This window comes from Callithrix jacchus, chromosome 19, assembly GCF_049354715.1.
Source record: "Callithrix jacchus isolate 240 chromosome 19, calJac240_pri, whole genome shotgun sequence".
NCBI classification, from domain to species: domain Eukaryota; kingdom Metazoa; phylum Chordata; class Mammalia; order Primates; family Cebidae; genus Callithrix; species Callithrix jacchus.
The window spans coordinates 11,538,201-11,551,503 of record NC_133520.1 but is presented as its reverse complement, the minus strand read 5'-3'; the positions used below and the strand labels follow the sequence as shown (position 1 = coordinate 11,551,503).

At 33.8% G+C, this 13,303-nt stretch overlaps 1 protein-coding gene across 6 annotated transcripts in view; it reads right to left on the bottom strand.

The window, feature by feature from the left end:
* Positions 1 to 13,303, bottom strand: part of GPATCH2 (G-patch domain containing 2) — a 207,294-nt gene that overhangs the window by 178,231 nt on the left and 15,760 nt on the right. For 5 of the 6 annotated variants that reach the window (XM_078356550.1, XM_035280883.3, XM_035280886.3 and 2 more), the window contains 3 exons: positions 13,104 to 13,165; positions 9,723 to 9,905; positions 9,158 to 9,237 (listed from right to left, as the gene is read on the bottom strand). In XM_078356550.1, the coding sequence (XP_078212676.1) occupies positions 9,158 to 9,237; positions 9,723 to 9,905; positions 13,104 to 13,165 (325 nt within the window). Of the gene's footprint in view, positions 1 to 7,021; positions 9,030 to 9,157; positions 9,238 to 9,722; positions 9,906 to 13,103; positions 13,166 to 13,303 lie in introns of those variants that run through there. The other variant, XM_035280887.3, reaches the window with a different exon arrangement.

The following is a 13,303-nucleotide window of genomic DNA, read 5'->3' as shown; positions in this document are numbered from 1 at the left end:
AACCTCACATTTGCAAATCAAGAGATTCATTAAAAAGTCTATAGATTATAAATATATCTCAAAAACAAAAATATAAATCTGAAACAAATCATTTCTTTTCTAATAAAGGAATGACTTAAGAATTTGTATGCAAATACTAAAGTGAGAAAAATAAAAAGCAGAAAGCATGGTATTTCATGCATTTTAAAAAATGTAATAAAAAGGCTAGTTGTATTGCATAATATTTAAGTTGCCATGAAAACAGAAGAGTGAACTGGTAACCTCTGCAGCAAAGTTCTTACATATTAAATATCAGGACATACATTATAATGAAATCTAAAGGGAACATCCAAAATACTATATAAATAATTAGCATCTGCAAACTTTCTTTAAAAAAATTATTCAGAAGTTACAAAGAAACAATAAATGTTTGAGGTGATGGATATCCTAATTAATCTGATTTATTACATATTGCATATGTGTTTCAAAATATCACATTACCCCACAAATACTGTCTCGATTAAAAAAACATAAAGGAAAAAAAAAAAAAAATCAGAAGCATTAGTAGTAAAGCTGTACCTGGTAAACAAAAGTGACTTTTTTGCCATTCCCAGGCCTACCCAGAGTGACATTTAAAAGCTTGGGCAATCTGATCAGGAATCAGGAGAGATGGCTAAAACCTATCCCAACTTCCTGAATGAACAGGTATGAATAATGTACACCCTTGCTCCTTTCCCCAACTGTTATAAGGGCAATAAGAAGAATGGCACTAGATTTGCTAAAAATTTCAGCCTGCAAATCATATTCTCTCCAATCAACTTCATATTCTGTAATTCTCTAACACTTACCCTGCTTAATTTTCTCCATGTCCATTTTTATTTCCTTATTCTCCTCCCAACCTCGGGCAGGTTTATTTTCGTTCATTAAAATGTAAGCTCCAAAGAGATCCTATCTAACTTGTTCATCACTAACACCCGAGGCCCAGCGGTATCTGATACTGGCATTACCTGGTATCAAAAGTCTTTGTTAAACGAGTGGATGCCATGCAAGAGTTGATCAGAATATCAGGTACCATAAAAATGTAAGGGTTTAGTCTCATCCATGGGTCCTACCTACTGTGGAACAGGCATGGATCTTAGTCTCCTGATACAGTCTTAACTTGTAATTACCTAATGTACTCTCCATACTACTGCCCATGTAACCTTTTAAAAAACAAATCTGGTAATTTTTAACCCCTTGGAGATTACAAGGGTTCACATGCATTCCCATGGACCATAACGTCCATAAGTATCTAAACCCTGCCCACATTTTCAGCCCAACCCTCCCTGCTACTACATATCACTCCACACAAGCATATCTTATACCTCAGTAACACTGGATTCACAGTTTCCTGAATATGCCATGCTGTTTGAAAGTTAATCCTTGACCATGCCTTTCTGTCTGTCAATTTCCTTCCCCAATCAGTTAGTAAGCCCTAACTCATTCTAGAAGTCCCAGCTAAAAAGATCATCCTCCTTTAAAAGATTTTCCCAGAGCTTTGCTAAGTTACATGAGAAAGGAGGGGAAAGGAATGTAAGAAATACATAGGATATCATCACAGCTGAACTAAAATAGCAATGTGACAGCTATGAGGCACACTGTAAAACAGGTTGGAGAGATGATGAGGGTCCATAGAGAGCAGGCAGGGAGAAGACAGAGCAAGCAAGCAGACCAGAAGGTGCTAAAACTAGATCGGCAAGAAGGTACTATAGACTACCTGAGAAATATACAAAGGGAAGAAAGGATGAAAATGAGGGTTGGGTTCCAGTGATTCATCTGATAGAAGCAGTAAAACATTTCATTATCATTTTTATTACGGCACACATCTTGATTGTGCTTGCCATTCGAGATACAAAGAGTGCCTGTGAGTATTTCAAAAATAATTCACACTTTGTAACCAGGCATTTCGTAACCAGGAAATGAAGACTACTTAAGAAAGAAAATTTATTTATATTTATTAATATTAGCAACATGACAGAAATATGAAAAACTTCCAAATTGTATTAATTTTGGCTTGTGAAAGGAAGAACATGTAATAAACTGTTTAAGTTGTAGACATTAATGAATATTATAGATATGTTAATAAGATTAAATTAATGAAAAAAATATATATGAAAATATCACATAGAAAAGTGTCTGGCACATAGTAAGCATCATCGTGTCTGTTATAATTACTAAATTACTAACATTCACTTTGCAAGGTTCCAGATTTCCAAAGTATCACAAACCCAAATGACAATGACATCTATAAAGTCATACCAGTTCAAAGACTAAGCTATCATAGAAGCAAGAACCAATATTTTAAATATATGAAAAATAGATGTTGTCAATTTTGGTAACACTGAAATACCAAGATTGAACACCAGTTTATACAATTTTTCCTAAAGGGTTTCTAAGGCTAAATATGGAGAATAAAATGAACATTAAAATACTGCTGATTGAAGAAAAGCAAAGCACACTGCCATGTGTGTACCTACGCAACTGTCTTGCATGCTCTGCTCATGTACCCCAAAACCTATAATCCAATAAAAAATTAAAAAAAAAAAAAAAAAATACTGCTGATTGAATAAATATACTGTATCTGTACTATTTAAGTTTGTAAATATCTGCTCTTTTAATAAAGCATAATAAAAGAATACCAAAATAAACAGATATCATTTAATAGAACCAAATGAAAAATTAATCAAATCATATTTTAAAATAATTACAGATATTAAATTTCTCTGATATAGAATACATAGTTGTAAATGACATCAAAATGGAGAATTTTTTTTTTTGAGACAAAGTCTCACTCTGTCACCCAGGCTGGAGTGCAGTGGCATGATCTCAGCTCACTGCAACCTCCACCACTCAAATTCAAGCGATTCTCCTCCCTCAGCCCCCCGAGTAGCTGGGATTATAAGCACATATCACCATGCTCGGCTAATGTTTGTATTTGTAGTAGAGATGGGGTTTCACCATGTTAGCCAGGCTGGTCTCAAACTCCTGACCTTAGGTGATCCGTCTGCCTCAGCCTCCCAAAGTGCTGTGATTATAGGTATTAGCCACCATGTCCTAGACCAAAATAGAGAATTTTTAAATAAAAGAGACAGTATCAAAATGTATTTTGTAAAAGAAATATTTATTATAATTCTATTAAGTTGTACTTTTCTAAGATACAGAATCAATTTATCTCAAAATAAGTTATTTTAAAAAGTGTCAGTTTCTGGCTAGGCATGGTGGCTGACACCTGTAATCCTAGATTATACACGATATATATTTAAAATATAACAACAGTTCAAAAATACTTTCTTCTTGTATTCTACAAAGTACCCCAAAATTCCTTAAGGATATAAACATATATCAGTTCATAGGGCTTAAAATAAAGCATTTCGCTAGTAAATTTCACTCAAAAATTGTTAGATAATTAGTCATGGTCAAATTACAGTTGAGGACATAGGCTGTGTGCATTTTTAAAAATCATTTTAGAGTTGCTTTCCATGATAAAAGTTTTCCTTTCTCTTAGACTATGAAGTTCCCTTATGTAAATTAACTTCATTTTAAATGGCCCTTCTGGCTGAGTGTGGTGGCTCAAGCCTGTAATCTCAGTATTTTAGGAGGCTGGGGCCAGTAGATCATCTGAGGTCAGGAGTTTGAGACCACCCTGGAACATGGTGAAATCCCACCTCTACTAAAAATACAAAAATTAGTTGGGTGTGGTAGTGGGTGCCTGTAGTCCCAGCTACTGGGGAGGCTGTGGCAAAAGAAATCACTTGACCTCGGGAGGCAGAGGTTGCAGTGAGCCGAGATTGTGCCACTACACTCCAGCCTGGGGAACTGAGCTAGATTCCGTCTCAAAAAAAAAAAAAAAAAAAAAATTAAATGGCCCTACTGTTGTAAAAGGCTATAAAGAAGACTAAATATTCCTACTCTAGTTTCTTAAGAAACAATAAAAGTTGAGCAAGACATACAGAGTAAATCATTACGGTATGATTATCATTAACAAAATGCCACTCATGTAATCCTGATTTTCTATGACTTCACAGAAAAAAATACATACAGTATTCTTTTTCTCCTATAGAATGAACTGACTCAAGATTCTGAAAAAATGCAAATGATTGTGTTCAGGGTTTTTGTACAGTGAATGTAAACAGTATGCTTATTTGTACAGCATGATAAACTGATTAAGAGCTAACGTCCACATTTGTTTCAGATTTTTGAGCTTGATAAACATATATAAATAAAAAGTCAATTAAATCAGATTCATTTTCTTTGGCAGAATAACCATCAATACCACCACCAATGTATTCTTATTCCAACCATACAGAAAAGTAGACTGAGGGAATTCTAACATTTTTAAATAAATTCCTATAACTCTTACGTAAAATTTCCATGTAATACTCATGTTGTCATCCAACAATGTATTTTAAGCTGAGTCATTTATTTCCTGATCTTTCAAAAGACTGCAAAATTTGAATGCTAATTTTCAGTAGACCAATGTAACACCTGTTGAAAGACCATTAATTCAAATCAAAAAAGAATTTTAAAAAGCTCTGACCTACAAAAAACACTGACTTTTTAGGACGCATAGGAATAGGATATATCTTAGCTAACTGGAATGCGATGCTTACGTTAAGGTTACTTGGATGCACTTTATAGGTACTATATCCCAAAACAGATTCTGCCATCATTATTCTGAGAAATATTATTCTGAATTAAGCTTAATGAACAAATTATGGAAATATAAGAGATTTGGGCTGAATATCCCTTGAAATTAATTATCATTTGCTTCATTCTCCTAAATGTAGGGAATAAGAGATGCTAGTTAGCTGAGTTTTAACAAATTGGTACTTTACTAGGATAGTAATTCCTCTCAGCATAAAAATCTCAGGACTCTGGTTGCATGCATGCATATGAGCATAATTAATTTTAAAAATCAGGTAGATCAAGTAGATCAGGACCCAAATCTCCTGAACAGTATAGGTTCAGGAATACCTATTAGACCTTCTCCCTGCATCGTTTAAGCTACTCATTTGTAGCTATTAATTGTAGAAATGAATAGTTTAAATGATGGGGGGAGAAGGTCTATGCGGTCTGTGATCAGGATAAGAGTTTAGAGAAGTTTCCCAGTTTGCAATTAAGTTTTAAGATTTAGTGGAGTGGCTGTCAATCTAAAATTTATTTGCAACTATGAGTCACAGATCATATTAAAGACAGAGGCCAGCTCAAATATAAATAAGGTATAAAAGAAACATAAAAGAATGCCATATAAAGTACTTTAAATATTAAATGTACAGGCAAATTATGTATAAAATATGAACAGGCCAGTTGTGGTGGCTCACACCTGTAATCCCAACACTTTGGGAGGCTGAGGAGGGAGGATCACTTGAGCCCAGGAGTTTGAGACTAGCTTCAACAACATGGCAAAACCCATCTCTACTAAAAATATAAAAATTAGCCATACATGTTTGCAAATGGCTGTAGACCCTGCTACTAGGGAGGCTGAAGTAGGAACATCCCTTGAGCTTGGGAGGTCGAGGCTGCAGTGAGCCTTGATTGTGCCACTGCACTCCCACCTGGGTGACAGAGTGAGACCCATCTCAAAAAAAAGAAAAAAGAAAAACCAGAAAAGTTTAAGGTCCAAAATTCTACACTTTGGCTCATAATACAAATGTTCTCTAAGTCCCAGCTATAGTGTTTTATATATCTAACAATTTTAACTATCATTTATTTAATATATATTATGCACCAGAGATAGTGCTGGGTCCATATTATGTACACATAATCTCATTTTAAGAACCTGATGACACTTATGCAAAAGTAAGCGTTGTCAGTGTTTAACAAAAGGAAGGAAGGAGGTTCAAAATGTAACTACAACTAAAAAGAAGAACCAGAGTGTGGATTCACAAAGATCTGACTTCAAAATCTAGAAATTTTCTACAATACCACTTTGCTCTCTATAAAACTAAATAGAGTCAATCTCCTTCCCATTGTGGATTCCATATTTGCAAATATGCCTACTTGCTAAAATTTATTTGTAACCCCAAAATGTAGTCATTCAGTGACATGTGCAGAGCAGTGAAAAATGTGACGTGAGTTACCTGATACACATGTGCATTCCTAACACAGGTTAACGAGGTGACTTTCTTCCTAATTGTTTAAGCTATCATACTGTAAACACATGTCATATTTGTAATCTAAATTAGTAACAGATTGTGTTTGTATTTCTGTGATTTTTGTGGGTGATTATTCTGTTTTAAATAGCCCCAAGAAGAGTGCTGAGAAGTGCTGTCTACTGCTTCTAAGTGCAAGAAGACTGAGATGTGCCTTATAGAGAAAACACTTGACAGATAATCTTTGTTCAGAAATAAGTTACAGTGCTATCGGCCATGAGTTCAATGTTAATACGTCAACAATATATACTAAATGTCTTTAAACACAAACATACACAAGACAAGGTTATCTACTGATCAGCTGGTGAAAATGTTATGACCAGAGGCTCATAGGAACCTAACCCTGTCTTTCCCTTAGGAGCCATGATTCAGTATTCTCGAATTCAGTGTTTACAGCAAAATGGCAAAGAGTGAGAATCAACTCTAATACAATGGAAAACTTTCCCCCCAAAAAATGTTTAGATTGATATTTCAGTAGAAGATTCTCCTTCTGTCATTTCCTTCAAAGATATTACATCATTATACTTGTGCAGTCATCACTCATTTGCTTAAGGAATATTTTGTTGGCATTCTGTTTAATGGGTTGCAACTCCATGTGCTTGACTTTGCTCAGAAAATTAATCTCTCTTAAAAGCAATCTGGCTTTCCAGTGTGAAAGTCTAAGGCAATTAAATTTCACTTCTTACTACCAGATGTCATGAGTACTGTGTAAAGATGACTGTTTTGTGAGATTATGATTTTTAAAACTAGATATTACAGTTATATGTAATATAAATAACATAAGCAAGAGCAACAACAAAAACTTAGCAAAGGAAATCAGAGAAATATCAGCACAAATTGGAACTCTTACCTTTCTTGCCCAAGTCAGAGATTTTATTGAAAAAAAAAAAAATTACAGTACTTAAAAATCCAAACAAGGACAATTCAGGGTTGAAAGAAAGAAAACCCGAAGGAGTCTATTATCTTCAGTAAAATTTTAAATACAAAAAACATAGACCAGAAAAACAGTTTATGGCCTAATGCACTAGTTCCATGATAAACACACATATATAGTATATCTCCATCAAGTGGAAACTTAATCACCTTTTTACAATTTAGAGAGGGAAGGCAGCTTTTAGTATGGTTAAGCCATGTATCATCAATACCATGAAGCTAGCCTATCAGTTGTAATAGCTTCTATAAAATACCACAGTGAGATTGCAATAAGCCTAGAAAATGGGCTACAAATCCCAGCTATGCTCAAGCAAGCAGTGAACCAAAAATAAAAATAGGTAAAACTGAACCAAGAACTAGATAGCATTCATCGAGATTCATGATTGATAAGGCAAAGTTCATAGGCTAAGGTTGTAAAGTGACTTATTCAGATCTAAAAGACAATCATACAAAATAAAACAAAAGCATTTATGTAATTCAGAAAAAAACATGAATTTTCACTCCAAAGACATAGCACAGAAAAGCTTACTTACAATTACCAACACCACACTATTGTACCTTTAAATATCACTTTAAATATGCAAAGGTGAAGAGACTCAAAGTTGCATTTTATCATTTTTAATCTCTCCATATTAGACAAGCAGTCTAAAAGGAGATGTCACACATTCCTGCTTCATGCATTTGCTGAAATAGTCCAGACTTTAAAAATTTTAGGTAAAGAGAATGGCAACTTAAAGTTTCCTTTCCAATCATATTTAAGTTAAATGCTGAATTAACAATTAATCCATACAATAATATAAAAATACACATATTAAATCACATTGTTTTTCATTATTGAAGCTTAATAAAAATATCATTTTAATATAACCATTTTGAAGAACTCAAATGGTCTGAACTTACTATAGTGTCTAAATTATACCATCAACAGAAACATTACATTTCCCCCCGCTTGGTGAAAATGAGCTCATGCAAGTATTTCTGACACTCACAGTGACACATATGGTCTGCCATTCTAAAGATGTACAAGCAGCTCTCACTTTTAAACATGATGATATGATTCAGAATCACACAGTATTTGTTAAAAATACCAGCTTTCACATGTTTCATTAAGCTCTAAACCAAAATAATAATTTTCATGTGTTTCAGGTATCAGACAAAGCAGATAATTTAAAAGGTAAATGATTCTACTAGTGCAGACTAGTTATCACTGTGGCTAATTTAGAAAGAGGATGATTTTTGCAGTACAATGAAAACTATACTATAAAATACAATGAGTTTGCAATACAGAGCAGATTACCCAAGTAGAAAGTAAGCTGAACAAAATACAAACTCCAGCAAAGATTATCAACCTTACCTACTACTCATCATAGCCCTTGTTAAAATACCCTGAGTAAAATGCAAATATTTTAAATAACGCTGGTTATATAAGACTTCTCTAAAAATGAACCATAAATGTCAATGCATCACGATTTTTATTTACAACAGTCAGATATGAAAAATTAATTCTTAATCAGTCACAATATAAACATTAAGGAATACTTGTTAGATTGGGAAGTTTTAAATTTCTAGCTTTGTTAGCATTTTGGCAAAGCAAGTATACATAAATAGATTCAATGTAAAAAAAATCATAAAAGAGAAAAATATATAAAATGTACAGTAGTTTCTATCCACCCTGGGCCAACCTAAATGCCTAGAAAGCCTCCCCAGTCAGGTTCACTTCTGACTAAAAGGAAGAATACCAGTCCTCCAGCAAAAACAGCCCCATCTTTTCATCAAAGAGGCTCTCACTTCAGTGATATTCCTCCAGGGAAGAGGACAGGAGCCAGGTTCCCTCGAATGTCATTCCCCAGATGTTCAAAACGTAACTAATTTATTAGCATTAGAAGATTTGGTTTATAGGGGAATCTCACTGGTCCAGTTTGTAGCCTACAAAAAAATGGATTATTTTTAAGTATAACATTAGAATATGAATAAAGGATGAGGATGTGGCTTTTTATTCCATAGAAATGGAAACATTTCGAAACATGACAATTACACAAAAAAAGTATGCCTACCATTGAAGTTGGAGTCCCTCCAGATTTTTTAATATTCTTTGAAGACATTCCATGAAGGCGACTGAGTCTAGCTTGGAAACCTGGAAAATCAAAGTACTCAATTTAGAAGATTCTATGATCGCTGGAGCATAGAAGATGATCTATCAATAGAGAATGAAAAGTTAGTTGGTAGTGGCGGTGAATGCCATGAATATTATTGGGGAAAATGCAAAACTCACACTTTAAAAAAATTGAAGCAATGCCTTGCAAAGTACTAATGCAGTCAGCACTTAACTATCCAGTGTTTGAACACTAGAGTAATAAATATCCAGGCCATTTCTTTTGTTCCAATTCACATTCCTATCATTTCAACATTTTCTCCATGAGCCTAGCAAGAAAGCAAGTCAATTTTTCTACTAATTTGGAAGCATGATAAATGTAGTAGCTGTATTAGCGGCCAATATGTTTCTTTCCAGTGTCTTGTGTTTACATTCTCTAATTTCCACTTCATCTTATCCTCTCTAAATGAATATTCCTAGATTGACCTTAAACCCATTGTATCTACCCAGGAGCCAGAGCTACTGACCTCTTCTGCTTGGATGCGACATAAGGGGAAAAGAACCAGTTAAGATACTTTCAAAGACAGGATCTGGTAAATTTTTGTCTAGCTCAGTAGGATCTTCCTTTTCCCACCAGGGCACAACTCCAGTGATACCACATGCTCCACCTGACTCCTTTTCGTAGAACCAGTCACTCTGTTCGTCATCACCTGTGCAAATACAAGAAACCCCCACCACCAAAGATTCAGTTTTATCATCCAGTTACACATTAGTGTTGTCAGGTAGTAAAAAATACAAGATGGCAGTTAAATTTGAAATTAAGATCAATGACTAACTTTTACTACAAATATATAGTATTTGCACTAAATTTTTAGTGTAAGTATGTCTAAGTACTGCATGGGAAATACGTGTTCTAAAAAATTGTGTGTTATTTACCTAAAATTTAAATCGGGGATCCTATGTTTTGACAATTGCATATATAATTTATAAGAAAAACTTTTTATTTTATAACACAGCTTCACTTAAGAAATGTTCTCTTAAGACTGTAAGAACTCCATCAACAAAAACGCAAAGTATTATGTTTTAGAACCAATTTTAAAACATGAAAAACAATAATTAACTGGTTAATCCTTTGGCAAAATCTATTGGAAAATCCACTTAAGTTACTACCCCTTCCACATTAAGAAAAAACAAACCTTAATCTGCTCCCGGGAATTAAAAAGTATTAAAACTGTGGAACCCTTTCTTTGCAGCCGATATGGGTACATAATTAGCTTAATTGCATGATTTGTATGGCGTGTAAAAGGGGAAACAATGATGAACAGATGTGACTAAATGAAATTAATCCAATTAAGCTCATTAAGAAATAGTTTTGAAAAAGTTGATTTTAAATGAAAAGTGACAATACCTTAGAGTTTATGAAGAAACTAAATTGAATAAGAGATATTTTTGCCCAGCACTATCCAGTAATTCTGACTTTTTGGAACATACATGAGTGTAACCATGGAACAATAAATGATCAATTGAAAATTCAGTTTGAAATGTGTCATCAGTGAGAATCAGTATTTTGTTTTTTGAAAAAAAAAGTAGTTATGAAGAGCTGTATAAAGAGACAAAAATACAAAAGACGGGTGGCTTTTAAAAGAAAGAGAGATAGGCCAGGCATGATGGCTCATGGGTATAATCCCAGTGCTTTGAGAGGCCAGAGTGGGAGGATCACTTGAGATCAGGAGTTCCATATGAACTTGGGCAAGATAGTGAGACCCTGTTTCTACAAAAAGATTAGAAATTAGCCGGGCATGGTGACATGCACCTGTAGTCCTAGCTACGGGAGTCTGAGGCAGGAGGACCCCTTGAGACCAGCAGTTTGAGGTTACAGTGAGCTATGATCGCACCACGGCACTCCAGCCTGGACGACAGGGTGAGACCTTGTCTTAAAAACAAAAAAGAGAAAAGAAAAGAAAAACAGAAAGACACAAATAGCATTTTGAAGATGATCTGAAATTCATTAAAGTATCCTCCCCTTGATTATAAAAAGCCACCACTAATTCTGGTTTCTAAGAGAGTCAGCACAATTGTCATAAACTTCTTTTGTTTAGAGAAAGATAATTTCTGATTTCTAAAATATCTTACAACAAACATATTTAAAGGAAAACTGAAAATACTCTTAAGCTTCAGTTGAAAATAATTTTATGAGAAACAACTAAATTTCAACTAAGAAGGAATGGAAAATTAAAGGCATTTCAAAAACTAGAGTCACTAGAGCTTGTTTCTACTGGGAAATTAATTTAAAAAATAATTTTTCAAAAAACACAATTAACAGTACTTAGAGATCAGGACTTTTACTGAGCTTTATATTAAAAATATACAGATCAGGTTTCAGAATAAGAAAAAACCAGTCCTCACTTGAAACTGACTACCATATATCTGAATTCCAACATTATTATAGAAAAATAAAAAATTTTTTTGATGTGATACACAACTTTATTCTTCAATAGGGAAATCAAATAGTCACTGAATAAGAACTTCCTGTGAAGTCAGACAGACCAATTAGAATTCCTGTGTTCTCTGGTATCAGGAAAGTTACTTCAACTCTATTAGCGTCAGTATCTTCATTTAAAAAAAATTGGGAATCTCAAAGGGATTGTTAAGAATTAATTAAGAACTTAAAGGCAAGAAAAGCGCTTAGCAATGTGAAATATAGTAAGTTTACAATCAATGCTAGCATAGCATTCTAAGCCCTTCCACACTTATCCAAGATTGACAGCCTTGTCAAGGTTGTTTTTTTACTTTTTTCATTTCATTACCAATATCAACATTTATAATACAATCTTGAGTAAAGACCTGTATTTTAATGAGAATTTAAGTATATTATCAAGGTAGTTCACTTTCCCATTTAGCCCGAGCATTTTAACGTATTTCAGCAAAGTCTCGACTTTAAAGCCTATGGTCTTTCAAATAGTTATGTACCTATTTATCTAGGACAAATAGTTTACAAATAGGCAAAAAAGAATGATCACTTCATTTACATTTACTGTGCTGCCAAGAGGATGAGCAGACTAAGGAAAAAAGTGTACGCGGCAATTACTTTGTCCTTTTTTATAACATCATTAAATAAATTTTTAATTTAAAATTTTTATTAGTTTTTTTCACTTGTAACTTACTGTCTTCCTCCAATGTGTTCTTAAGGAAGAGAACATTTGTGATAGGTATTTGTATATATTAATTGCATGATTTGTTTGGAGTATAAAAGGGGAAACAATTCAGAGCAGATGCGACTAAATGAAATTAATCCTATTAAGGATTAATCCTGTCCCCTTATGAAGGTTTTCTTATTTTTCATAGCTTCAAAATACTGCCATGTTAAAGACTGAAGCTTCCAGAAGTTTCAAAGATGGAAAACATATACGATGTAAGACATTTCTGTTTAACAGTTTACATTATTGAATTCATAAAAATCATCTAATTACTTACAAACTGGATAGAATGAATAAATGTCACAGCTGAATAAAAATGACAAATGACTTGCAAATCCACCTTTATGAATGCTTAAACAGTTTTAAGTACAGTTGGAATTAGGTAGAGAATGAGAACCAGTTTCTTTCAAACTTGCTAAATGAGAGAAAATCAAAAAGGTACGTAAAGCTTTCTCAAACAAGATAATCCTCCCTTAATATTATTAGCTCCACATACTAGCTTTTGGAGATAACCAATTACTTTAGGTCATGAAGACAGGACACCTTCCACAGCATATAAAAAACCAGCTGCAATACTAAATTCTAGTGCACTAAGTAATGGGTGTAAGGTAAACGGATTGCAGTCATCAACTCATGAAATAACCAGTAATAAACACAACTTTAGAATGAAGAAGTTTTTCCAAAGAGAGAAGAAAAATATCATTTCAGTACCTTGTCTTCCCTCATCATTGGTAAACAATCCAGCATCAGTGCTGCTGAGACTGCTGGAATCACTGTAATAACGAAAAAGAAAGAAACAGATCAAAAGAACAATTGATCTTTCAGTCGTAAAATTTTAAAGAGACATGGCAGCTCAGAGATGGAACTTAAGCCTGACAAAGATCTGAAAGAAAAGAAGATGATTCTTTTTA